This window comes from Chlamydomonas reinhardtii, chromosome 4 (genome assembly GCF_000002595.2).
Source record: "Chlamydomonas reinhardtii strain CC-503 cw92 mt+ chromosome 4, whole genome shotgun sequence".
Lineage (NCBI taxonomy): Eukaryota > Viridiplantae > Chlorophyta > Chlorophyceae > Chlamydomonadales > Chlamydomonadaceae > Chlamydomonas > Chlamydomonas reinhardtii.
Genome location: NC_057007.1, coordinates 3,553,611 through 3,578,917, shown reverse-complemented (window position 1 = coordinate 3,578,917; position 25,307 = coordinate 3,553,611). Strand labels below are relative to the sequence as shown.

Here is a 25,307-nt window from a genome sequence, read left to right as displayed (position 1 = left end):
GCAAGTTTGTATACCATCCTTTACTGCTGACCTGGGCGAAGGCCAGTCCCGTTGTCAGCTCTCTCCCGTCTCTCCCGTGGACGTCGTGCCTGAGAGTGAGAGTCTGGCGCCTACTGGGCCCTACAACGACCCACTCGCTCAAGTGCTCGCCCTTGCATGCCCGTATGGTGGGACATGTGCGTCGTTAGACGCCGGCATGATTGGACCACAATCCCCCAAGAACCGGCCTCAACCGGTTCAAAACTGGGATGTGCAGGGACGGTCGGACGGTCGAATGCGCAGGTGCCGGTCATCGCTGGTGGAAAGGCGTGTGAAACCGCGGTCAGGCGTACCTAGCATTCGGCACTCACCCATGTACAGCATGCATTTCAGTATTTGGATTCTGGCACAGAGCAGTTCGTTGCGAGGTGGAAGGATGGATGGTGCCAGGAAACGACACGCACGCGACCTTGATGTGCGCGATTGATGGAGGCCTCGGTGCTTTGTGTCATGCTGTACAATGACAACATGCTTATGCCGTTAACATCGTGCGTTTCCAAAGGAAACGACTGATCAAACTAGTTCTACCAGCATTTCACCAGTCAGTATTGATAGAAACCATATTGGAGCACGCTAGATACATGATACAGCGGTTAACCTGTTAGATGGCGAGACACACCCAGCGGTTCACCAAATTCCAATCTGACGCTCTGTAATTAGGCGGGCCTAGGATGCGACGGCCCCCTAGGCCCGCTCACCGCGCAGCTAAGAACTCTCTGCAGGATGGCTTTCGCTGTGCCGGCGCAAGTGTGTGCTAAACGACTGAAAATGATAGAGCCCACCGGCAAGGAGCTGCGAGAGGGATGGGACCCAATGGATATGTCTTATATGAACCTGCTGGATGCTGCTGGGCCGACGGAGGAGGCCCCGACGGAGGTGAGCGGCTTGGCCTGCGTGGAGTTGGCGCCGAGTGCGCGGGTGCAGCTGCGGCCGGGGCGGCGTCCCTTGCAGAGCACCTCCTGAGCCTGAAAGCCACCTCCTCTCGGGGTGCCAAGCTGAACTAGCGGGGGAGGGGGTTGGCGCGGGTCTGTTGCGGCCCTGGCACCAGCAGCGGCACCGCGGAGCCCTCCCGTGGAGGCCCCCCCCCAGTCCTGGTTGGTGTGCGCGCGGGCGGTGTGACACCCACCGCCGCCCGGCGCTCGTGCAGCCATCAGCTCGCAGCAGCAGCCCGCCCGGGGGTGCATCTAGCTGAGGGGCTGGATGGCTGCACCCGCGGTGGCTGGCGCCGGCTCGCATGTGCAAGCGACAGGGCGACAGGGGTGTGATTGTTGTGGAAGGGGGGCTGGGCAGGGCAAGCGCGCACAGGTGCAGTGGGAAAGCAGGCCGGACCCACGCTCCTGCGTTCCAGGGTTGGGGCCGTGGGGACTCGGAGGCGAATTGGATACTGTTGGCGCTCAACGCAGCTGTTCGCAGCTGGTATGCTGTGTGGTCAGCCCGGCAAGGTGGTAGAGCCGGCACGGCCGCTGGCAAGCAATTGACACAAGCACTATAGTTGAAGCAGAGGGGTGGGGTCTGGGACGCGGTGCTGGTGGCCTGATGCTGTCTGGCCGCCAGGCGGCGCTGCGGGGCAGCACGCGAAGAGTAGGACACACCCGGCGCGCTGTTTGGGGCAGAAAGCCCCCGCCCACCCACGGGGTAGGCAGACATGTTGGCGCGCACACGCACACGCACACGCACACGCACACAAACCAGTGCTCTGCTGTGCCAACCCTCTTCTCCTCGTGCTTGTATTCCTGACACACGCACACTGCTGCTCCGCCAACGGTGCTGCGGCACACGCAGGCGGTCGCCGACGACGCGCCGCCCGACCCCGGGGAAGTGATCAAGGTGTTTGAGGAGGCAAAGGTGCGGCGAGGCGGTGGTCATTAGAAAGTAAATGACTTGGGATGACGCACTTGCGAATCCGCAGACAGGCGTAAGGCGTGCCGCGCTGTATGTATCGGCTACTCAACTCCCTTGTTTTCCATCCCCAATGCCACACCCGATTAACCCCCCGCCCCCGCGTCGTATATTCTACACCTCACGTGTTTCCAAGCATATGTTGTTGTAGAAGAAACCCAGTAAGCACCTAAACTGGGCCTCACAGGGCAATCTGGACATCCTGGTGGACGTGGTCACCAACCTGGACCGGTCCTTTCTGGAGGCCAAGCCTTTCAGTGCGGGCAGGTGCGTGTGCCGTGTGCGGCAGATGCAGGTGGAGGCATGTAGGACGCCTGCGGGCTCCTGGCGTCCCCCCCCCTACCAGCTTTGCCACCCCCCGCTGCGTCTCTGCTCGTTGCCTCGTTGACCCACTGCATTTCCCTCCGTGCGTATGTGCGCACCCCTGGCCCCACGTAACGGTACCGACGACTACTGTGTACCTTTGTACCTGGCTACGACTTCACTTAGTAAACTTAATGCGCGTAACCCCACCTCCTGCCCCACCTCCTGCCCCACCTCATCCTCCTGCCCCACTTTTGGCCCCACCTCCTCATCCTTCTCCTCCTTACCCCCGCTTATCCGCCTCCTCCTCCTCTTGTCCCACCTCTGTTGCAGGCGCCCGGGTGTGAAGCGCGAGGACGCGGTGGCCAACAGCCTGCAGAGCCGCGTGGCGGCGACCAGCGCGGCGCTGGGGCGGCTCAGTCGGCGGCTGGCGGAGGGGGCGGCGGCGCTGCAGGTGCGGGCTGGGGCGGAGGCAGCGGGGGCCCGGGGGTGGGTGGGGGTGGGTGTAGAGTTCAGCCCAAACTAAACCGAACCCAGTGCAATACAGCGAGGAGGAGAGCGTGGCCTATGCTTGACAACGGGGTGGCCCGCGACAATAGTCCACGTGGGAGGTCAAGGCAATGGGAACAGGGGGGTGGTTGGGGAAGGTGGATGGGGTGGGTGGGTAATGGAGATCTGTGCCCAAGATCCCGTGCCAAGATCCCGACGCCGATGGCAGAGGGTTGACTTTGAGGGGGGGAGCGGAGGTCTGGCGGCTGGACGGGGCATTGGGTTGTTGCAGCAGGCTGTCGAAACAACAACCGGACAGCATCATGGCTGGTACAGCCGTCGCCGCGCGCCTCGGCCCCCCAGTTTAGTTTGGGTTGGTATTTACACCCCCAAGTGCATCCTGTACCGCTTTTCCAAGCATCCTTGCCGCGTCCGCGTGCCTGTCTTGTGCTGTTGTGCGCGTCACCGAGCCCGGGCGGCGACATTTATCGCCGGCGCCGCTCGCCCTGCTACTCCACGACGCCTCGGCCCACATCCCATAAGTATTATCGCTCGCAACTAATGCCTCTGCCTGCACTCCCGTTTTCGATGGCTTTGGTTTAGTTTGGGCTGGTATTTACAAACCCCCCCCCATACACACACAGGCTCACGTGGAGCGGGAGGACAAGTTCTACTGCCAGCTGCGGCAGCTGCAGATGTTCTGGAAGGTGGGCTGAGGCTGAGAGGGGTCGCCAGGTGTTAGGGCTTTGAGGGATTGAGGTGTGGGGGATGTTTTGGATGGTGGGAGGCACCGCTAGGGACTCAGGACGGGGGTCACAACAAGCTCGTGTTTGTTTCACACTTTCACCACGACCCGACGGGGGGCGGCGTAGCCTAGCATGCGGTCACTCGTGCACCTTCGCACCTGCGACTGCCACGTTGCCCTTCCAGAGCCCCTCGCCCAATGCAGTGGCCCGCCCAAAAGGCCAAACCGACACACGTTCAACTTGACCTTCACCTTGACGTTCACCTTGACATTCACCTGCCACACGTGCTCACAAATATCCCCACACGCCATGCCCCCCTGCCGCCCCTAATGTTTCTGGCTACGCCTTCTCTTCGTAAAATAATTATGAATGTAACCCCCCACACACAAACACACAGATCCACCTCAACCCCCGCGTCATCGACTGCCCATTCATGGTGGACCTCTCCATCACCGAGCCCATGGCCGCAGCCTCCGGCGGCGGCGGCGGGCAGCAGGACGCGGCGGCGGGCGGCGGCGCGGCGGCGGCGGCCGCCGGCGCAGCCGCCAGCGGCGTGGCGGCGGGCCAGGCGCTGACTGGCAACACGTACGAGGTCGGAAGTGGGTCGCTGTTGGTTCCGCTGTTGAAGGACGAGGCGGGGGCGCTGCGAGTGCAGGTGCGTGGCGTGCTGTGGCGCGGCGTGGCGTGGCGTGGCGTGGCGTGGCGTGGCGTGTGGCTCGCTGCAGCACAGGTTGAACCTGCTAGCGTGTCGACACGCACACGCTTCGCATTTTTGCGTACCGTATCTTCGCCGCACATGCGGCGCGTGTCGACCTGATCGGTTCAAACGAGTGACTCCCTCCTTCATGCTGGATGCTAGTGCTTTGTCCGCTGTTCCTTGTGTTCTGTTTCGTTTAATCACTCCTTGTTCAATCCCGGCAGCTGGAGATGCCGGAGGAGCGGCCGGACATCAACGACTCCACTCGGACCGGCAGCACGCGCCTGAACGGGAAAGGTGGGGACTCAAACGAACTGAACCGCATGTGATGATGCACTGAGGAAGTATGCTGTATGACCCTTTTTTTGGTCTGCTCTTTTACATACAGATATGACCACCCATCCCACTCAACCGCCCACCCACACAATGCCGACGCACTCGCTCCTTACCGCACTTAAACACTCGGCATGTGCAGGTGCGCGCACGCTGCTGGTGGGTGGCGCGAGGCGGGTGCACGCGCTGCTGCTGCAGCTGCAGCGGCGGCAGCTGTGGCGCCAGGTGGGTGGGGGGTGCCGGGGGGGGGTGCTGGGGGGGGTGCTGGGGGGGTTTGCTGGGGGGGGGGCATGGGGTTGGAGGGGAGGGGGGAGCAGGTGGGGTACAGGTGGGGGACAGGTGGGGTACAGGTGGAGGGCATGTGGGGGACAGGTGGGGGACAGGTGGGGGACAGGTGGGGTACAGGTGGAGGGCATGTGGGGGACAGGTGGGGTACAGGTGGGGGACAGGTGGGGGACAGGTGGAGGGCAGGTGGGGGACAGGTGGGGTACAGGTGGGGGACAGGTGGGGTACAGGTGGGGGACAGGTGGGGAACAGGTGGAGGGCAGGTGGGGGACAGGTGGGGGACAGGTGGGGGACAGGTGGGGTACAGGTGGGGGACAGGTGGAGGGCATGTGGGGGACAGGTGGGGTAGAGGTGGGGGACAGGTGGGGTACAGGTGGGGTACAGGTGGGGTACAGGTGGAGGGCATGTGGGGGACAGGTGGGGGACAGGTGGGGGACAGGTGGGGGACAGGTGGGGGACAGGTGGAGGGCAGGTGGGGGACAGGTGGGGTACAGGTGGGGGACAGGTGGGGGACAGGTGGGGGACAGGTGGAGGGCATGTGGGGGACAGGTGGGGTACAGGTGGGGTACAGGTGGGGTACAGGTGGGGTACAGGTGGAGGGCATGTGGGGGACAGGTGGAGGGCATGTGGGGGACAGGTGGAGGGCATGTGGGGGACAGGTGGGGGACAGGTTGGAGGGGGGTTATGTGCCCGAGCCCAATTGGTCCCAATGGGGGGCTGTAGATACCAGCCCAAAGTATACCAAACCCAATGCAAGAACACGTGGAGGAGAGTGTGGCCTGTGGGGGCTGCGGCCACGACGCTGTGTGTGCGATGCAGCTCCAGCGCTTGCATGCACTGGGGGGGGGACGTCGCGCGGGGGGCCAATGCGCTGGGCGGTTGCGGGACACACACATACACACATGCGCATGCGGGCGCACCTCGGAGACGAGGCTGAATGCCAAACGCCCGGGTAGGGGGTTCCAGGCAACATATGCGGGTGAGTATACTCAAGGTGACAACTGGGGCAACATCGACAAACGCGGAGCTCGGTAACCGGCGTCGGTATTTTTTGGTAACTGCGCGCGCGTGTATGGCGGAATTTTGTTCCGTTTGATTCTTTGTTTAACACATACACACACACACACACACACACACACACACACACACACACACACACACACACACACACACACACACACACACGTTGCCGCCGCACCGCCACGTGTTCGGTGTCCGCAGTGGGGAATTGGGCCACGGGGTTCAGGGCAGCAGCATGCGGCAACAACATGCGGCACCACTTGCGACTTTTGTACTGCTGCGACCTGGCGGCCGTTCGCTTCACTGGTGTACGACAATATCATCAATGCAGGTGGCGGCGGGACTGGAGAAGGACGCGGCGGCCCTGGGGGTGGCGGCGGTCGGCGGCGGTGGCGCGGCGGCGGGCGCCACGGGCGCAGGCGCGGCGGCGGCGGCGGCTGCGGGTGGTGGTGGAGGCGGCGGCGGCGGGGCACACCACGTGCACGTCAGCCTGGCACGACTGGTGGGTGGATGGGCCGGGTTTTGTCGGCTGTCGTGGTGTCCTGTTTGACGCACCGCGTGAGGTTTGCTTCTTGCATGGTCACACGTGCCGGGTGCGTGTCAACAGGCATCCTATGAAGGCGTGGCAAGTTTTAAACCCCAACACACTCCACTCTTACGTTGGGTTTGGGACATACTATTTCTACCCCATTCCACCCCACTCCGCTCCGCTCGTCGCTCACACTCCACTCCATTCCAACCCACTCCAACCCAACCTAGTCCACCCCTCCCCACCCGCCACCTCCACAGGCCTCCCAGAACGTGCTCATCACGCCCGACCCCTCCCTCGCCGCGCTGCGGCCTCTCATGCTGGAGCACCTGCTCACATGCCGCCTGCCACCGGCCTTCAAGCCCCCGCCGCCGCCGCCCCGCCCCCGCCCCGGCCACCTCACCTCCCTAGCCGCCGCCACCAGCGCCGCCGCCCAGGCCGCGCTGGCGGCGGCGGCGGGCCGCGCGACGGCGTCTGGTGGCGGCGGCGGTGGAGGCGGGCCGGCGCCTGGTCTGGTATCTGGTCTGCCGCTGTTACCAGACCTGGCGGCGTTGTTAAACCAGATGGTCTTCCGGGACCACCAGAGGTATCACCTTGACCTCGAGGTGAGGGAGTCAGGAATGGGTGTGTTTGAACTCTTTCGTGTGTGTCGCTAACACTGGTTGACATTCACGCATGAAATGTCTGAGACATACTGATGTACCAGTACTGAATGCTCTGAGCAGCAGCGATGACGGTCATGGTGCCGCTCCCCTTTCCAACTTTCCCACCACTCGGCTTTCAACCTTCTCGTCCCTCGCCTTCTGACCTCCCCTATCCCCCTCCTCCCCCTCCTCCCCCTCCTCCGCCTGCTCCGCCTCCTGACCCCGCCTCCCGCCTCCGCCGCCCCGCAGGCGCACGCGCTGCCGTACGTGACGTTGCGCTGGCGCCCCGCCGGCCCCTCACTGCTCACCAGCGCCATGGAGGTCCGCGTGGGGCCCAGCCACAGGTGGGACAGGGGGGAGAGAGGGCGAGCGCGCATGTGTGTGTTCGTTTGCGTGTATATGTGTGTGTGTGTGTTTGTGGGTCGGGGTTTATTGTTTCGGTCGCAGGGACGCATACAAACACAAAAGCATTTCGCGGGTTGCAGCGAATGCCCTGGGCAAGATGACGGGAACGGCCTGGCAACGACGTCTCTCTTACACCGCAACGCAACGCAACGCAGGGTGCTGGTCATTGTGCGCGACGGGCGCACGGACGTGGAGGGCGTGGTGGCGCCGTCCGGGCCGCCCGCCGCCGGCAGCGGCGCCGGCGGCAGCCGCTGGGTGCGCGACACTCTCATGGCCTTCACGCGGCACGACGTGCCCGCCGTGTTGCGGTCGCTGCTGCAGACACTGGGCCTGCCCCTCGACAAGCTCCTAGGCGTCACCGTCCCCGCCCACTTCGCGCCGCACCACCACTACAGTCACGGCGCGCTGGCCGCGTTGACCGGCGGCACCGCCGCCGGCGCGGGGGCTGTAGCAGGGGCGGGAGCAGGGGCTGTAGCAGGGGCGGGAGCGGGGGCGGGAGCAGGCGGGGTGGGGGCGGTGGAGGGTGGGGGCCTGCAGGGCGTGGCGAGCGGGCAGGTGCCGCCGGGGCCCGGCGGTGGGTTGGGTCACGGCCACGGCCACCACCACTCGCACCCCAACCTGCGCGTGGCGGTGGCGGCAGCTGGCGCAGGCATCGCGGGCGGCGGAGGCCCGGGTGGAGTGGGACCTCACCTCGGCACGGGCCACGTGCAGGGCCACCCTTCGCCGCCAGGGTCGGATTCGCCGCCCTCCATTGCGTGGGTCCGTGCGGCTCAGCAGTCGGGACCGGCGCAGCCGCTGCCGAAGCACGAGCCCGCGCCCGGGCCGGCGTTGTGAGTCTGCATCCGCTTCTTGTGATATGGTACTTACGGCGGCGGCTTCATGTCGTTTTTGTATGTGTTTTGGGTCGGACTGGCGCATTTGGGTCAGGACTAAGGAGGCGTCAAACAATGGTGAAGTATAACATTACCCAAAAAGAATACGGACTGCAAACGGGTGGACGTGGCGTTCAAGTCGGGGCTTGGAGTTGCGTGGTTGCTACAGAGCGGTCCAGAGCGTGCCTTAAGAGCAGCCTGTCGTGCCTGTCCCCGGCGCCCGCTGCCTCGGCAAGCAGCCGTGTCGCTGATGCTGTATGGGGCGGTGGCGGCGAGCCCCAAGGATCATAGCAGGGGGCTGGATCACTGGATGCGAATGCAGTGGGGGCCTGCGTGCGCACCACTCGCTGTATGCGGGTGTGCGATGGGTGGTCTGATGGGATAGTGCGGGCAGCTGGGGCGGGCAGCTGGGGCGGGCAACTGGTGCGGGCAACCGGGCATGACTGGGACGCACGGGGGTGCAGTGTGTGGTGGGGCCTGCTGATGGGCTGTGGCCACGTGTCCGGTGTGCCTGGTCGACATCCTGGTGCGTTGGGTTGCATGGACGCACGTGCCCAGCAGCCCCGTGCCAGTCTGTCGCTTGTGAGGTGCGAGTGCGCACGATGCATGGGCGCAGGGAGCCACTTCCGGGCCCACGGGGGCAAAGGGCATGCGCTACGCAGCTACTGTTGTGGTCGTGCGCGAATGGCTGGAAGCCGAGGCGCCGATTGTGAGAATGTGAGGCCGTCATCTACCGTATGTCCTGGACACATCAGACCCAGACAGCAGGGCGGGCTTCACTCGGTTCAGCTTCAGGTCTTTCACGCTTCAGCAAATCGGCGATGGCGTAAGGAGTCCGAGTGCAGGACAGGTGTGACCCCGTGTCGGCGTTTCCCCGGGCAGGTTGTGAAATTGCGGATGGGCAGGGGCGCGACCGCCCGACTGAGTCTGCCATGCAAGGGCACGCAAGGCAGACCTGGAGAACTACAGCCAGCCAGCCAGGCGACGTGGATGCAAGGGCGAAAGCGGGCGGAAGCAGTCCCGCCTGGCTGCCTTAGCGTCAGCAGCAGGTTGCACGAGGCCTGACGTGCGCCTGGGTGCTGCTTTAGGGAGCGACGCAAGTGAGCACGCTCGTGCTTGCGCTCGTGGCGGGGCGGGGGGGGGGGGGGGAGCGGAGTCAGCCAGCGCGTGCCATGCAGCCTCGTCAAACACACAGTTCCAGGCGCTTGCAGCTGAGACACGTATTGTTGTGACTATCTACTACGTATCATGTTGCGGCAAACGCTGCCCGCGGCGTCCGCAACGACGCAGCGCCGTGCATCGGCTCTCTCGCCTTGCCGATTCCGACCGAGCGTGGTGCGCCAAACTCCTTCAAGGAGGCTTCACGTAACGCAAGCAGCTGAGCAGGCAGAGCCGCAAGGTAACCATGGCGTTCGCGAAGACTCGGGGTTGTCGTGGACCGTGGATGCGGTGCCATCGAGTCGCAGGGCTTGCGGACACACAATCGCACGGGGTTCTGGTTCACTAACAGTTGTGCTGGGCCGCGGAAGGGGCGGGGTATGGTCAACAAAGGCGTTTCGGTGACGGGGCGCCCGACCGTTGCGTTGCGTTTGCGGCGTGGCCAGAGCACCCGTTGCCTCCCCTTCACTCTCTCCATCAGGCGCGGCCCCGCCTCTAGCCCCCTGGTTCCGCCAGCTCCCGCCTGCCCCGTTTCCCAACTCGCATAAAGTGCTCGAAAATCGTCCTGAGGCCCCCGTCTCGACTTTCCTAATCCCAAGCCCCACCGTTATGTTTACGCGCCTCGACTCGCCGGAGCTCTCCCGCCCTCTCCCCGCTCCCCTGCGAAGCCCTCCCTCCCTCCCCCCTTTCTCCCTGAATCCCCCTCCCCCCCTCCTTTCTTACCCCCCTGCTATCGCCCCCTACCAGTGTACTATGGCCGCTTCGGGCCCTGGACCATCACCAATGAGGATCGGGCGGAGGTGCGAGTGCATGGGGGTGGGGGGTGGGGTGGGGGTGGGGCGGGCAGGCGCCAGACCGAAATTACCGCTTACGGCAGCGGCACCAGCGGCCGGAGCATCTGAACCTGTGGCGTCTGCCGGCTGCGGCCTATGAGCTGGCTTACCGGGTTCTGGTTCTGGTTCTGGTCCTCAAGATTAATCTGGTCTTGATCTTGACAACGCGCCCCCTCTGTGCGCCCCTCCCTGCTCTGCTCGCGTCACCCCTCCAACCCGCGCCTCTCCCCGTGTGTGCACCCACAGGTCATCGGGTACCGGCTGGGTATCAGCGCCACGGCGATAGGTGCGCGGCCAGGGCTCGGGGGGGGGGGCGCCGAGTCGCGGGCCGCCAGCCGCCAGGTGTTGTGTGTGTGTGTGTATGTGCGTGATAGAGAGCACGAACATTGATGTTGTCCTAGAGAACACAAAGAAACACGAGGAAACACACAGGACAAGGAAATGTGTGTGTGTGCATGTGCAAGGGCTAGGACTCAGATCCCTTGGTCGAAACATTGCGAGCGCGCCCCTGCTCCATTGCCATGCACAAGTAGCCACAGCCGCGCGTCAGCCTGAGACCTACAAGGTGCTCTGCCCTCCACCTCCCAACCAACCGCCCCGCCCTTCACCCTCCACTCTCCACCCTCCACCCGTCTTCCTCCCTCCCTCACCCCCAGGCTTCCTGTTCTGCGGCGCCTACGGGCTGCTGCCCGCTGACCAGGACTCCACACGGGCCGCCATGCAGGTAGCTTAAAGCTGTGACACACATCAGGAGTGTTGCATGCGGCACGGGTTCGCGCCTTTGCGCCTTGTGCTGCCGGGCTCTCCTTATGCGGCTCTCACACCCTCCGCTCGCCCGCTCGCCCGCCTGTCTCGCCCGCTTTGCCTGCCCGTGCGCTCGTTTTGCGATTCCGTGGCTGTACGTTTCCTTTCTCTGATACGGGGCCTAACGGTATTCAGTCGGCGTGGGCTCAACCTGACCTCCCTTGCTCTTCAGCTCCTTCTCTTTTGAGCCCCCTTCCCCTTTATCTCTTCAATGCACATCCTTAAGTTCCGCGTTCCGCAATGCAAATGCCGCAGGGCCTGTTGGACCCGGCGGTGGTGCTGGGCGCGGCGGGCCTGGGCGTGTCACTGCAGCTCATCCACATCTACATCGGCGTGCTCAAGCGCACACTGCAGGTGGGAGGGCGCGTGGGCGTGTGGGCCGTGACTCCGTGTTGGCGGCTTCCGTCCGTGTCGGCAGCTGTTGCCAGGATGGTGCCTCTGTGTGCGTGTGTGCACGGGCAGGATGGTGTGTGCAGGGGTGCAGGAGCGGTTCCCTGCATAGCTGCAGCACCTGTTGCAGCTGCAGCATTGCGAGCCGGCCGCAAGCCAGAGGCTCAGGGTTCAGGGCACATGTTGTTTTATGTTGTTGGAACCCCGTCGAGTGCGTGAGGGGTTTTCGGATTGTAGAGGAGGTGCCGTCACCCCCTCCTGAGCATGGTATCACTCTGCGCCTCCCTGCACATCCCAAGGCCTCGCCGCCCTCCCCCAACGTTGCCTACCGTCTAACATATCCTTAGCTCATCATGAATGTGAATTTGTAATCCCCCTCACGCACACAGGCGCTGTGGGCTGTGGGCACCGTCGCGTCCCTCTACCTCATACTCACGCAGGTGGGGTGCGCGGGTCTGGTGCTGAGGTCGTGTGCTCCCATGCACCAGGGGTGGGAGGTGTTGTAGGAACTCCGGACTCGCGGAGAACGTGGACACCCCACGGCTTGACGCATCCGGTACTCACATGTGTATCGGTACATGTTTTTTTCTTCAGCACGTGCGCGCACCGTGCTATTACCGGCCTTGGCGCCACGCACGCCTGGCTGCCCGCATTCACACAGACCTGTCGCACAGTCTGCGTGTCCCCTATGTCGTGGTTCCTAACACACGTATGGAACGCGCGCAGGACGCGCCCGCTGCCACGTTCGTGTACGAGCACCCGGTGTGGATCTGGGCCGTCGGGCCGCTGTTCGCGGCGCTCACGGGTGAGTGGTGGGAGACCCGTTGCTGGCACGGTGTCGAGTGAGGCCCCGGGGGTATATGGGGTGGGTAGTCGTTTCCCTTGACCTACACAGCTGCGAGACCCAGCACCGGGAGCCTGGGACCCACATGCAACTGCGGTCCCCAAGGCAGGGGGCGCACATGGCGGAAACCACATGTCAGTGGATGGCGTGCAGGAGCGCTGCAAGTCGCCACGGCGAGCTCATGCCTTCAAGACATTTCGAATGCCGCACACGTGGTAGACGTGCTTTGCAATGAGGACGCGTGCATGTTGTATCATTGTGTCCTTCCTTGCGCTCTGTAACACGCTGTGTAAACCCCTGGACTTCCCCCACACGCTGTGTCAACTTGTCGACAGGGGTGGCCTTCAAGGAGGGGCTGTGCTACAACAAATGGGAGTGAGTGCGGAGTGCTGGCGCGCCTGTCTTAACCCTGCCATGGACTCCATCCCCTGGCACAACAAGAATCCGCACACCGCGTAGATGCTTGAAGGGGCGTGGATGCTTGAGGGTGTTGTAGGTGTAGGGTTTGCTCCTTCCACGCATCGCGCACCGCACCACGCTTCTCACCATCAGCCCGCATTTGCCTGTTGCCCCAAGCCGTGTCCGTGTGTGTGCGTTACAAATCTACCCCTTCGCGCGTGCGTCTTCCAGTTGCCTTCCGGTCCTTTCATCTCACCGGAGTGCTGCAAACAACTCCTGTGTGTTTCCCCAGGGCTGCCGGCCTGTTCGGTGCGCTGCCGCTGCTGGTGGGCGGTCACCTCCTGGGCTTCGTGCCCCACAACGTGCGTGCGTGCGTGCGTGCGTGCGTGCGATGTACCAAGCCAATGCGTGCGTGCGTGCCTGGGCGTGGTGTATCGGGCCAATGCGCAAGAGTGTGTGCGGGCCCCCGCAGCGTATGATGGGGAAGGGCCTGGGACCTTGGGGAAGCACGGGGCCTGGGGCGCCTGGGCATGGCTAGGTGTGCTTGCTATGAGGCGGAGATGCGCACGTGGCAGATTGCATTAGCAGCACACCTGCAGCCCGGCACAAGGCAGGCAAGGATGCGCACGCAGGTAGCGCGCTGTGGTAGATTCAAGGGCCGCTTCAGCTCTTGGGTTTGGGCCAAGTAGCCGTACGGTGTCCTGCTCGGTATGTGTGAGCGTAGCTAGAGAATATCAGTGTTGCATGTGCATAAAGCTGACGGCGTATTGGGTATGGGCAGGCAGCGGACCACGAGGCGAACCAGCGTGGTGTGCCTCTCGAGCGTCTTCAGCAAGATGCATGAGCGCGTCCAAGCCGTAAGCATGGGCCGCTTTCCAGGCCAGTGCAACTGAATGGGCAGCACGCGCGAACTAATGCCCAATGCTCCAAACCCCTGTACGTGAACCGCAGGTGGAGCAGGGGTTGCTGGCGTCGTGCTGCGTTCTTCTGGCTGTGTTTGCGGGGCGCAAGTACACGCAGGCTTTCAAGGACGACATCGGTGACAAGAGCATCTTCGAGTAGGTTGCAGATGCTGGGGCAGATGTAAGGGGAGGGGCTGCAAGCGAGCAGCAGGGCAACTGCGTCGGGAGGTGGTGGCCGGGCGCCGCGCCTCCTCAGCACGGGCACGTTGACCGCAGCGCCGGCGCCCCGGCCTTTACGCGAGTCGTAGGCATAACGGCCAACCTGTCAGCGTCGCCGGATAGATCTTGCATGAACCAACTATAACATGGTAGCAAAAATGGGAAAGCCAGCGTGTGTTTCGCGGTCCTTGGCCGTTTGATGCCTGTGTACACGAGCGACCTCCGCTCTTCAAGGCGCTCTCAACCGAAAGCACATGGAGTCCTCTACCAATTGCGCGCAGTTCAGAGCTGAAACGAGCGAAGATACGAGGACTAACAAGTATGTGTGTGTTTCCCTGTGCCTTTGGTTTCCCAACACGCAGAATGCAAAAGCTGCCACAAGAGCAACAACAAGAGCTACTGCGAAAGCTCAACTTCGACGACTAGCACAACTTTGACTGAACAGTGGCTTGCACAACAGGGCGGCCCTTGTCACCCTCTAGGATGCCACGGCGATAGCCGATCACTTGTAAATGCTCTTGCAAGTGGCCGTGGGTGAGAGGACGCCCTGCACACAGACCTGATTTCACAAAGTGGCCGACCCATCCTGGCGCCCCCAAGTCCCAAAATCGTGGGCAGGACACTCATTTGATATAGACATACTACCCAACCGCCTCTCAGCAAACCTGTCAGTCTTCGAGCGCTATGGCGACGTAGTGGCGCTACCCCATAGGTTGACCTCGCCGCGGTTCCCTACAATTTAGCCCTGTGTAGCGCCTGATAGCTAACCATGGACACCAGCATTCCATTTCCGCGACCTATCAACGCGCGGGGCCCTGCTCCGGGCCAGACTCCATCTCAATTGAGCTCGCTGCCCCCGAGCCTTCAAGCGCGGCTCGGACTGGGCGCCACGCACGACTCGCCTGTTCTGCTTCCACTACTCCAGGTTCGTCCGGAGCGGGCGTTGCGGGCGCGTTGCCGAGCAGGGGGAGAACTCCCCCTCGGCTTTGACCGTAAGGCAAGGCGTGAAAGTAGCGCCCCTGACCACCCCGCAGCAGGTCGAGGCTTCTCCTACAACCGGCATTCATCAGCTGTGCCCGCCGCTGTTCCAGCCAGCTCAGCCGGCTCGGGTGCCCCTGCCGATTCCAGCCCGAACGGAGGCGGCCTCGGCAGCGCCAGAGCCCACTCGGGTGAGTAACCCGCGGCCATGTTTTGAAGTCTAACACCAGGGGCTGCCTCGTGTGCGTACGCGGGCTGCGGCGCAAGTAAGGGAGCTGGTCCCTGTGGTCGACGCGACCCAGCCATTGACTATGCTTGACCCGCAGCAGGCGTCCTCGCGCTTCCCTCGCGCATGTTTGGACTTCGCCGCCAGCTGCCTGCATTAGTGCTCCTTAGAACGTATTGCTCGGGACCGGGGGATCTTGGGGGGGCTGGCTGCCACGCCGGCGCGGGGCCGTTGAGCACTTCGAGATGACCTCGCGACTGCTCGCGGTCGCACCCGACAGGCCATTAAACGCGAGTACGAGCCCCGCGCTGGAAATGGCAAACAGTCAGTGGCCAACTCGGACGGCTGGCAGTGGCGGAAGTGAGTGACGAACGTCGGGGAGGGCCGAGGATTTGCACATCGGGGCCGGGTTTTTAAACCTACGCGGGCTGCATCTAGGCTGTATGAACGCAAAAGCAGAACATTCTATCGATGTGGGCTTTCGGAGCGTTGCAGCGGACACACCCCCGTCCGGCCGCAAAGGGGGGGCCACGCCCCGCATAGTCAGTCACAGTACGCAATTGTGCGAGGCAGGGGCGGGGGTCGGGTTCCCAGGCATGAGAGGGGTCACCATAACTCGCGACCCCCACCCGGCGCAGGTACGGCGAGAAGCTGGTGAAGGGCAGCCCGAACCCGCGCAGCTACTACAAGTGCAGCCATCCGGGCTGCCTGGCCAAGAAGATTGTTGAGCGCTCCGACTCGGACGGCACAGTGCTGTCCACGGAGTACAAGGTGCGGACTTCCCAGTACAGCGATGCTTCGTCTCGTGGCTTATTGCCCCCGTGCAAAGTGGGATGACACTGGCGGTTGTCCCTGGATTATGTCGGGACAGGGGGATCACTGCCACCCGGCGCCCAGCGCCGTCAAGGCCTCACGCTTCAAGCCGAAGCCCAAGACGGAGCCGCCGGTCATGGTGAGGTTATGCTCGGGATCGCGCAGCTACTTAAAGTCGGCAATGTGTGGACAAGATAGCGTACCCGCTGATAAGGCTGTCGCTAAGACTGAATTGCGTTGTTCGCGTACAGGTTGCACCGCCAGTGTTCAGTGCCGTCGACATCACGGTGCCCAACGGATTTCCGCCGGGCGCGAACGGGCGGGTCGGCTTTCCGCTGTCTGGCGGTGACATGCTCCCCATCCCGGAGGCGCTGAAGAGCGACTTCCCAGGTGCGCGCTGCATAAGCGGTCAGCTTGCATCTAGTAGCCCGCACTCGCTGGCTGTAGGCTCGTATGGTTGTTATGGTAGTACGTCCTCATGGTTGTTAACTTGCAGCTTGATGTAATTTTCTTATTTTATGCCTGCAGTGCCGCACGCTGCTGGTGCGGCGGCCGCACACGAGGACGACACGGACACAAGTGAACCGGAGCCCGCTGCGGCGCTGAAGGCGGCGCCACAGGACACTCGTGCTGCGCAGGCTGCCGCCACTGCTATCCGCAAAGTCCGCGACAGCGCTGAATCGCCGAGCAAGCGCCTCGACATGCTGGCAGGTTAGCGCAAAGTTCCGTTACATGTGGTGCTGTATGGGATATCCGGTTCTAACGTGATCAAAGTGTCAGGGGGCACTGTCGCTGACGCCTGGTTGCCGTGCCGTGCCTACGCGCAGCGTACGCTGAGGAGGCGGAGCGCCAGCTCAAATCAAGCAGCAACAGCCCGGAGCAAGGCCCCAGCGCCAAGCGCCAGCGGACAGAAGCTGGGGCTATGCGGACGCGCGCCAATCCCGACGATGACGACGATGGCAGCGGCGCACCTAGCACGTCGGGCATGCAGCGTGTGGTGGACATCACCAACATGGACGATGGCTACAGGTGCGTCCATCCTTACACCTGCTAGTCGGGCCCCTTTCAAACTCTCTGGTATGGATTACGTATACTGCCAGCTCGCTCTTATGCCGACAACCTCGCGTCGTTGTTCTCAAACCCATGTTGTAAGTGCTCATGTTCGTGCGCCGTTGTTCTGGCTGGTTCCAGGTGGCGCAAATACGGCCAGAAGCAGGTGAAGGGCAGTCCCTTCCCCCGCGCGTACTACAAGTGCACGCACATGGGCTGCTCGGTCCGCAAGCACGTGGAGCGCAGCGCGGAGGACGAGACACGGTTCGTAGTCACGTACGAGGGCACACATAGCCACCGGCTACCAACCGGGAGCCGGCGGCGGAGCGCCAGGGATATGGCGGAAGGTGAGCAGACTTCTGCTTTAGGTCATTCCTGCCACGGCGCATCTTGCTGGCATGTGCCGGGTTGCCTGCGGGGTCACTACGGACTGACGTTGATCTTGCAATCCAAAACGCAGATGACGAGGATTACGAGGGCGAGGACGCCGAGGAGGACAGCTCGCAGCCCACCAGCCCGCAGTACGGCAATGTCAACGGTTCGGGGGGTCCGGGCCAGCACGCAGCCTCCAAGGCCGCGGCGCAGGGCGCGCAGCTGGTGCACCCGTCGGGTGCGCAGCCGGCCAGCGCGGACTTCGGCCAGCAGCTGCAGCAGCTCTCGACCAGCCTGCTGGCGTCCACCGTACTGCAGCAGGCGGCACTGAGCGGCGTGCTGCCGCTGCTGCAGTACAACTCGCTGTCGTCGGAGGCGCTCGCCAGCCTGGGCGTGAACTCGGAGGCGCTCCAGGGCGTGGAGCAGCTCAACCTCGCGTCGGTCGGCAACTTAGCCGACTTGACCAACCTTCTTCGCCAGCACGCGCAGGTGCGAGGTTCAAAACAGGCATAGCGCGTGGGTCAATGGCGTCCTATTTACTGCTGCTGCGGTCGGGGCGTGGTGTGTTGTAATTTCCCCCTTCCAGCCAGCACCATGCCTTACCAGCTCACCCCAAATGTGCATGCAGATGGACCTGGCGCTGGCAGCGCAGGCTCAGGCCATCGACGCGGCGAACGCGAACTGGGACCCGCTGGCGTGCCTTATCACGCCACGGCCCAACGTCTCGCCGGCGGGCCAGGGTCACGCCATGGGCCAGGCGCCGTCCGCGGGCACTGGCCGGCAGACTAAAGCAGCTGTGTTTCAGAAGCAAGTGGCGACTACTGAAGCGTGAGCAGGACCCGCACAAAGGAGCTCCGCTTGTTAGGCAGGTAATAGAGCGCAGCAGCCAGGTGCTGCTGCCATCTACGCAGGATGTCAGATGCAGATGAGCAAAATGGCCAGCGGGTTACGTAGACGGCCAGTGCCGCCACCATGGGCTGGGATGGTCGTGAGGCAGCGAGGAAGCTTTTCGGTATGGCATGTTTGTCAGTATAACTTGAATGCGTGTGCGTATGTGTTTGTCCTTGAGTGCTCGCTCATCCGGTGCTGCGGGGCCCTACATCGTAGACCGGTTCAGCTCGTGGGTTCAGCTCCAGCTGGCAGTTTGTTGCTCTACACGCACGAGCGCCGGTAGGGTGACTTGGCGGAAGCCTCATGTGGGAATTCAGACGGCAATAAGTATTAGGTCCACGGCAGAGTGCTGCGTAGTTTGATTGTGAGGCAGGGAGGCGGGCATAGGGAGTGTAGGCGGTGGTCAACGGCGGCGGGGTGGCGCGGATGAAAGGCCCGCCGCGTGTTTGTCGCCTGCTGTTTCTGCATTTGCTTTGTGATGGTGGTGTGTATACAGAGTTGATTTACTAGCGAGAACTTTGCGCAGGCACGGCGAACGGCCACTTGGCCGATTCTGAGTTCCCCGTCTGAACACTACTTCAGACTTCGCTCAGACTTGTAATACAATAGTGTTGCATCGTTTTCTTACCGCGCTTTGTCGCAATTTCACATGTCACGGAAAGCCACGGTTGCTCGCCAGTCCAACTCGCGTCGAGGGTTGCCCAAAGCCGCCAGCAACGGCCCAGTTTCTTAGTTGTATACCACATTTGCAAAGACATGGATCTGAGGTAGCACATCGTGGCAGGAATCACAATATCGGGAGATTACCTGTGCATCGAGCAACCAGGTGACGCGCCGCTCTTGCAGCGCAGCGGCGCCTCGTATACAGACCACCAGATGCATGGAAAGTCAATGGATAAGTTCAAGCCCATCCTGGAAACGATGACGCGGTTCGCGGACTCGATGCCCACACGCGACCGGACGCTCAACCGAACCGCCGAAGGCACTGTACAGGCGAATCTTGCAGGCAAGCTGGTCTGGAGCGCATGCACATGCGGTGCCCTGAAACATTTACCGGGACTGTTGGGGCCGCGCGCGCTTGTCCTGTCCTGCAAAGAGCAGTATGGCACGGGGGACATTACCGGCCGCAATGTCTGTTCTCCCGTGTCCTGCGGCAATGAAGAGACTTACAAGTCGTCTTGCAAAGACCTCTTTCACCGCCACGTGTCCATTCCGAAGCCCTACCTGTGGGGGCCCCCCAGCACTCCACTAGCAACCGCCGGGGGTACAATTGTCCTACGGATGCCGCATTGACCCTGATGGCAGTCCACTAGCTACTCTGTTACACGACGATTCCCCCCTGACGGTGATGCACCAGCAGTCAAGCGCGCAGCAAGATGACACTCTTCCTCTTCTCAGAGAGCGCTTCCGCCGCTTCACCACCTCCCTTGCTACACCAGCTTGCGCGCATGCCTTTGCACGCCCTCGCTTCCATGTGTTGCAAGCCTCTTGACAGCCAGATTCCACGCTATGATGAAGTTCAATTGCTTCCTCCTTACTTGCAGTCTCGGCGTCAGGGGCCATAGCCAGTGTAGACAGGGGATAAGGTGATTATTGTCCAACCGAGGCGTACCGGTAAGAGTTTGTGACAGAGGTGCGCACCCTGTAGCATGGCCGTCCTGCTGTGTTGGTTGGATGGGCCGTGTCATGATGCCGCAATTGCATCGCAAGCACGGCGCTCAGGGCACATGACGCAAGTTTGCCTGATCAGTTGGCGTGCATGGCCCGGGGAGATCTTCCCTACGAAGGATAGGGCCCTCCATGCGGCTTCACCCAACGTGGCCTTCCACTCTTCCACAACCACCGAAAGGCCCTGAAGTCACTTGGTGCCTGGGCGCACCCGTGCCCATGATTGTCCAGTAATCCAGCCCTAGTGCTATGCACTTGTAAGCTGCTATGTCAAGGCACTGCGCTGGGGAACACGCTGTGAAAGGGGTGGGAAAGGCTAGTATCCTACCAAGTCGAACGGACATGTTGACTAAGCGCTTCTCTCGACTGAGTCCAAGGGCGGTGTATTCTTATCCAGTGTGCACACGTGACGTTTGTTGAGGCGGCTGATGGCGTTCTTGGCCTGACTGAACAGTCAGTGCCGATGCCCCGCCGTTTCTCCCTCCCCCGCAATCGCACGGAGATGCTCCCATACCAGTGGCCGCGGGCCCTGCCGCTTTTGGTGTATGAAGCAAGAAATATATACCATCAGTCTCCAATGTCAGGTATTAATACACACATTGTGCGAAGACTACGCCTTTGGTTGCGGTATGGGACGGCAGCAGCGGCTGCGAGCGGTTCAGCATGCAGCAACAGGTCGCTCAAGAGCATATATTATATATATTATACACATTTATAACATGGAAGTATATGGGGGTCGATAGGGCGCAGGACCGGCAAAGGCGATTCTGCCGATTTTGACTGGATCTGATGTCTGTCATCTGTCGCGAGGGATGGTCCTTGCTAAACAACCCGCATACGACAGACGAATTATGATAAATTTGTAGGCGTACGCAATATGAATTGCTCAGCACCAAAAGCGACTTAGATTTTGTCGCCTTCCGTGCGGGTAGTTCCGAGGCCGAAATCCAGCGATGCTTGGTTGGGCGAAAATCACGGCATTTCTCCGCGGAACTGGCTTAACCTGATGTCATTTATTCCACTATATACATATTACTTGTTTTCGCTGGGGGACCGCTCCTGGAAAGCTCTCGGACAGACGCGGCCCTCTATTCCTAGCTTACCAAGCGAAATCACTTAATATTGATTATAGCTACTGTACCGTTGATTAACATCGCGGAAGCACCGCCCGAATCGCGAGCTATGGCTTGCGCTTTGCTAGCTGTGCGAAATGGAAGGCGTTATGCACCGCTTTTGGCTCTTCAAGCATGCCATAGAACATCAACTGGCGGTGTAGGGCAGACGGGGCGGGGCTCGCCCTGTCCCGCCAACTTCCGCTCTTTCGCAAAGCTTGTCGCCTTCCCGCTCGCCCAGACTGGCGAGGGCATCAGCGAGTGTGAGCTTGTGTCCTGGTCCGTGAAGGTACGACGCCTTTGCGCCTGCGGGAAGTTCGGGCACAGCTTGCGCAAGAGCGCTCATGCTGACATCAGCGCGCCGTGTCAGCGTCCCGCAATTCGCACGCACACGCTGATGCGACCTCGGTCACAGCACTCCCATCATGGCAACTTGGAGCAGCATAAGCGTGTACATCGTCGCCCAACGTCACCGGAGTCCCAGCGGTTGTCTTGTGCCGACCGACGCGCGCAACACCCGAGGGGCTTTCGCAACTGGCGCCTTCGGCTGCTGCACCTTCACTCTCGACGTGCTCCCACACGGGCGCCTACACAGACATCGCAAACGATCCATAGGCACAAAACCAGCAGGCCTCCCTCTCAGCAGCCGAACCCTCCGCAGTGCATCGGACTACTTCAAAGGTTCCGCTCCCCGCTCTCTTTTGGCACCTTGCACCTTATACCTTACCCCGCCCCTACCCCCGCACCCCAAAACACAAACGCGCGGCTCAACTCCCTCTTCCCTTCCCCTCTCCTTCCCCTCACCTTACCCACCCCACCTCACCCCACCCCCGTGCACATCTCCACTCCACGCCCAGGTGGGGGACGCAGTGGCCGCCTTCGACAAACTGTGCGATGTGCAGGTGCGACCCCCCAGTGGCGCAACCCCCCAGTGGTGCGAACCCCCATGGCCTTCATGGAGAATGCTTATAAGACGAACAATCCGAAGCCGAGGAAGCCATCAGGTCCATATGTCGGGTGTCATGCCGTCATGCGCAACGCCTGGTGGCCGTGGCGGACGGCTGGCCGGCGGCGCTGGATGAGCAGAGCGTCGGACTCGCGCCCCCCACCGTGATTTCCCTCTGTCCCTACCGCCACCACCTCACATGCCCCCTCTCCCCGCCGCCACCACCACTGCACCCTCTGCCCCCTCCGCCCTCTCCGCCCCTCCGCCTCCCGCCCCGCCCCCCCCCCCCCGCCGCCGCCCGCCTGCAGAGTGACAAGGCATCCATCGAGATCACCTCGCGCTACTCGGGCCGTGTGGTCGCGCTGCACCACCCGACGGGGGCGGTGGTCAAGGTGGGTGCGTGAGGCGGGTGTGGCGCGTGTGGCGGGTTTGGCGGGTGGCGTGCAGCGGGTGGTAGTGTGTGTGTGTGTGTGTGTGTGTGGGGGGGGGGGGTGGCGTCCAGTAGAAGGAAGTGGGCAGGTGGATTTGGGTGGAATGGGAGACCATGGGTGGAGGGTGCAGGTGGCGGTGGATCCTGGTTTCCAGACAAGGCGGGGTGTCCCGGGCAGCGGGGCTTGAACCCACCACCTCCCGCATCCTTCCGTCCTTCCTTGCTTCCTGCCCTCATGCACTCTGGGTTGGGCGACGATTCTTTGACTAGTGGGACCTATTTCGTTGGGCTCGGGCACGTACCCCCACCCCATCCCCCCCCCCACACACCTCTCTCTCTCTTGGCCTCCGCCCCACAGGTGGGCGCGCCCCTGTTGGATCTGGAGGTGTCGGACGACACGGCTGTAGCACCCGAGCACCTGGCGGCTGTAGCAGGAGCAGGGGGAGGGGCAGGCGGAGCGGCAGTAGCAGGGGGAGCGGCAGTAGCGGAGCGCGCTGCCACCAGCAGCACCAGCACGACCAGTGCTACTGCCACCATAACGGCAGCCGTGGTGGCTGGCGACGCGCCTTCAGGGGGGCCGCCGGCGGCGGCGGTGGTGGCTGGGGTAACCGTGACACCACCGCAGGTGCCACTGACGGCGCAAGTGCAGCAGCAGCAGCAGCCAGTGGCAATGACCACCGCCGCTACTCCGTCGTCGCAGCCGCCGCTGCCGCCGCCCGGGGGCGCGGTGCATGCGTCACCAGCCGTGCGCGCCCTAGCCAGGTGGGTGTGGTGGTGCGGGAGGGGGGTTGGCTCTGTGTGGTGGTGCGGGAGGGAGGGGGGTTGGCTCTGTGTGGTGGTGCGGGTGTGGGTGTGGAGCGAGTATGTAGGCCGAAAGGCAGATGCCGAAACTGCCGAGTAGAACGAAAGGGTGGGCGCCGTGGGACCACACCCGGTACGGTATGCGCCTAGACGCACGTTGTGGCGCCTATTTGAAACCATCAACCAACATTAACAAACAGGGAGCTGGGCATTGAGCTGTCGGCAGTGACCGGCACGGGCCCCGGCGGCCGCGTCACGAAGAACGACGTACTCCGCACGAAGGACGACCTGGCGGCGGCGGCGGCGGCGGCGGCTGGTGGCGGCGGCAGCGCCGCCGCCGCCGCCAGTGATGCCGGCAGTGGCGGCAATGGCGGCGCCGCCGCCTCGGGATCACGGAACGCGCACCCACATGGGCAACCACACAACCACCACAACCACCACCAGCGCAGTCTGGCGGAGGCGGTGGCGCAGTACCAGCGGCTGACGGCGGCGGCCGGCGGGGTGGCGGCGGGCGGCGCGGCGGCGGCGGCAGTGGATGGGTCTCAGCCTACGGTGGTGCCGCTGCGGGGCTATCGCCGGTGAGGCGGGGCAGCGGTACACTCACACGGAGCTTGGCACCAATATTATTCATCGCTGATGCACTTGTGTTAGCGAAGGCAACCGTCAGCACCCTCCTGCTTTGCCGTTTTGCCGATTTGCTGCTCCTGCCCTACACCTTACATGCACCCACGCTGGCCCACACGAACCTACCCGCCCGCCTGCACACGCACCTGCTCGCGACATCGCCCCCCCCCTAAACAATGCAACCCGCCCCACCCGCCCATCCCGCACAGCGCCATGGTCAAGAGCATGACTGCGGCGGCGGCACTGCCCAACTTCCACTTCCATGACGAGGTCCTGGTGGACAGGTGTGTGTGTGTGTGTATGTGTATGTGGTGGACAGGTGGGTGGGTTGGGCGGTTGATGGGCGTTGATGGGTGGTGGTGTGTGTGTGTGGGGGGGGGGGGGGGATGGGGGGGGGGCTGGATGGGGGAGGGGGTTGGAAGGGGCGGGTGGCGAGGCTGCTGGTTCATGCGTGGAACCACCTCCTCCAACTGCCCCACCTCCTCCAACTGCCCCACTCACCCGTCCGGTCAGGCTGCTGGCGGTGCGGGCGGCTCTAAAAAACGACCCAGGACTGAAGGCACAGGTGCGTGTGGCGTGTGTGTGTGTGTATTGGGCAGGTGGCACGTGTGTGTGTGTGTGTGTGTGTGTGTGTGTGTGTGTGTGTGTGTGCGTGTGTGTGCGTGTGGATGGGTGGGGTGGGTGGCACGTGTGCCACGAAAGCACACGGGGGGGGGGGGAAAGGGTTGACAGTGTGCGTGTGCCCGTGGCCCGTGTGTGCTGGGGGCGCGGGGTAGTTTGTCCCAATCGCAAAGAAAGGGGGGCTGGGGAGACCAGGGCAGGTTTCGAGTTGTGTCCGTGCGCAAGGAATGCCCTCCTCGCGCGCGGCGCGATGACCGTCGGTTTCAGTCTACGGTAGTCCAGATTGGTTTTGAATAACCCCATACACATGTTCCAACCCCATCTACTCCCGGCTCCCCGGCTCCCCGCCCACCCGCGCCTTCCCTTCCTCAATCCCCCAGCCCAAACCTCCCACCTCGCCTCCCAACCAACCACCTCGCCTCCCAACTCGTCCCCTCCTTGCCGCCCTCCCCCATTATCAGGGCGTGCGACTGACGCTGCTTCCCTTCCTCATCAAGGCCCTGTCCGCCGCCCTCACCCTACACCCGCAGCTCAACGCCAGCCTCGCCCCCAGTGAGTTTCGGCCGTAGCAGCAAGAACGGTTGCTGCTGCCGGATTGCTACTGCGAGACAGTGCCGCAATGTGCCTGACTGGTGATGGGTGGGTTTGCTGTGTTGCGACGTTGCATGGTGCTGTGCTACAGCCCGGCGGCTGGCTGATGCGGAGGCACTGCTATGCCGTGCCGCCGGGGTGGGGTGGGGACTGCGACCGTTCCACGCCTGCATCCCCGAGCCTCGGTATCCAAGGGGTCTGATCCCAAGCCACCCACCCCATGGTCTCCTCTCTTTGGCTTTGGCTTTCTCATGGGATGGTGGACACAAACTCCCACCCCCCGATAAGATTAGGGTTAAGGCCAAACCTCCACCGCGCTTTGTGGGCTGGTTCTGGGTCTGGATTTCTTTGGGATTTGAACAACTCCCCCCCTC

General features: G+C 62.8%; 4 protein-coding genes across 5 annotated transcripts in view; all 4 read left to right on the top strand.

Annotated features, from left to right (window-relative positions):
• The first annotated feature begins 521 nt into the window (after nt 1-521).
• Nucleotides 522-9,007, top strand: CHLRE_04g228500v5 (uncharacterized protein). Its single transcript, XM_043062058.1, has 12 exons — nt 522-915; nt 1,822-1,884; nt 2,126-2,205; nt 2,575-2,695; nt 3,375-3,437; nt 3,874-4,131; nt 4,398-4,470; nt 4,649-4,731; nt 6,143-6,313; nt 6,601-6,945; nt 7,234-7,328; nt 7,545-9,007. The coding sequence occupies exons 1-12, from the start codon at nt 808-810 to the stop codon at nt 8,221-8,223; spliced, it is 2,139 nt and encodes a 712-aa protein (XP_042925410.1). The 5' UTR covers nt 522-807; the 3' UTR covers nt 8,224-9,007.
• Nucleotides 9,008-9,481: 474 nt separating this feature from the next.
• CHLRE_04g228450v5 (uncharacterized protein) lies at nt 9,482-14,334 on the top strand. The gene is made up of 11 exons (XM_043062057.1): nt 9,482-9,660; nt 10,167-10,219; nt 10,499-10,538; nt 10,909-10,976; nt 11,312-11,410; nt 11,836-11,886; nt 12,173-12,251; nt 12,626-12,665; nt 12,982-13,051; nt 13,641-13,747; nt 14,173-14,334. The coding sequence occupies exons 1-11, from the start codon at nt 9,510-9,512 to the stop codon at nt 14,234-14,236; spliced, it is 822 nt and encodes a 273-aa protein (XP_042925409.1). The 5' UTR covers nt 9,482-9,509; the 3' UTR covers nt 14,237-14,334.
• Nucleotides 14,335-14,451: 117 nt separating this feature from the next.
• CHLRE_04g228400v5 (uncharacterized protein) lies at nt 14,452-18,753 on the top strand. 2 transcript variants are annotated; one of them, XM_043062056.1, is made up of 11 exons: nt 14,452-14,735; nt 14,848-14,979; nt 15,295-15,374; nt 15,653-15,785; nt 15,886-15,966; nt 16,079-16,217; nt 16,356-16,538; nt 16,655-16,856; nt 17,019-17,224; nt 17,338-17,738; nt 17,878-18,753. In XM_043062056.1, the coding sequence occupies exons 1-11, from the start codon at nt 14,580-14,582 to the stop codon at nt 18,079-18,081; spliced, it is 1,917 nt and encodes a 638-aa protein (XP_042925408.1). In that variant the 5' UTR covers nt 14,452-14,579; the 3' UTR covers nt 18,082-18,753. The 2 variants fall into 2 exon arrangements, with proteins under 2 accessions (XP_042925408.1, XP_042925407.1); XM_043062055.1 differs by having other exon boundaries at nt 14,845-14,979.
• A 2,078-nt stretch (nt 18,754-20,831) lies between these two features.
• CHLRE_04g228350v5 (uncharacterized protein) overlaps nt 20,832-25,307 on the top strand; it is an 8,092-nt gene continuing 3,616 nt past the window's right edge. The window contains exons 1-8 of the mRNA XM_043062054.1: nt 20,832-21,209; nt 21,778-21,822; nt 22,175-22,258; nt 22,655-23,058; nt 23,298-23,675; nt 23,931-24,005; nt 24,235-24,286; nt 24,804-24,894. Of these exons, the coding sequence (XP_042925406.1) occupies nt 20,991-21,209; nt 21,778-21,822; nt 22,175-22,258; nt 22,655-23,058; nt 23,298-23,675; nt 23,931-24,005; nt 24,235-24,286; nt 24,804-24,894 (1,348 nt within the window). The 5' untranslated portion in view covers nt 20,832-20,990. The remainder of the gene's footprint in view (nt 21,210-21,777; nt 21,823-22,174; nt 22,259-22,654; nt 23,059-23,297; nt 23,676-23,930; nt 24,006-24,234; nt 24,287-24,803; nt 24,895-25,307) is intronic.

Coding starts and splice junctions, on each gene's coding strand:
- CHLRE_04g228500v5 (XM_043062058.1), top strand. CDS start 808: ATGATAGAGCCCACCGGCAAGGAGCTGCGAGAGGGATGGGACCCAATG. Junction 2,206..2,574: donor AAGCCTTTCAGTGCGGGCAG/GTGCGTGTGCCG, acceptor CCTCTGTTGCAG/GCGCCCGGGTGTGAAGCGCG. Junction 7,329..7,544: donor CGCGTGGGGCCCAGCCACAG/GTGGGACAGGGG, acceptor AACGCAACGCAG/GGTGCTGGTCATTGTGCGCG.
- CHLRE_04g228450v5 (XM_043062057.1), top strand. CDS start 9,510: ATGTTGCGGCAAACGCTGCCCGCGGCGTCCGCAACGACGCAGCGCCGT. Junction 10,220..10,498: donor CCAATGAGGATCGGGCGGAG/GTGCGAGTGCAT, acceptor GTGCACCCACAG/GTCATCGGGTACCGGCTGGG. Junction 13,748..14,172: donor GGTGACAAGAGCATCTTCGA/GTAGGTTGCAGA, acceptor CCCAACACGCAG/AATGCAAAAGCTGCCACAAG.
- CHLRE_04g228400v5 (XM_043062055.1), top strand. CDS start 14,580: ATGGACACCAGCATTCCATTTCCGCGACCTATCAACGCGCGGGGCCCT. Junction 15,375..15,652: donor GACGGCTGGCAGTGGCGGAA/GTGAGTGACGAA, acceptor CACCCGGCGCAG/GTACGGCGAGAAGCTGGTGA. Junction 16,539..16,654: donor GCGCCTCGACATGCTGGCAG/GTTAGCGCAAAG, acceptor GCCTACGCGCAG/CGTACGCTGAGGAGGCGGAG.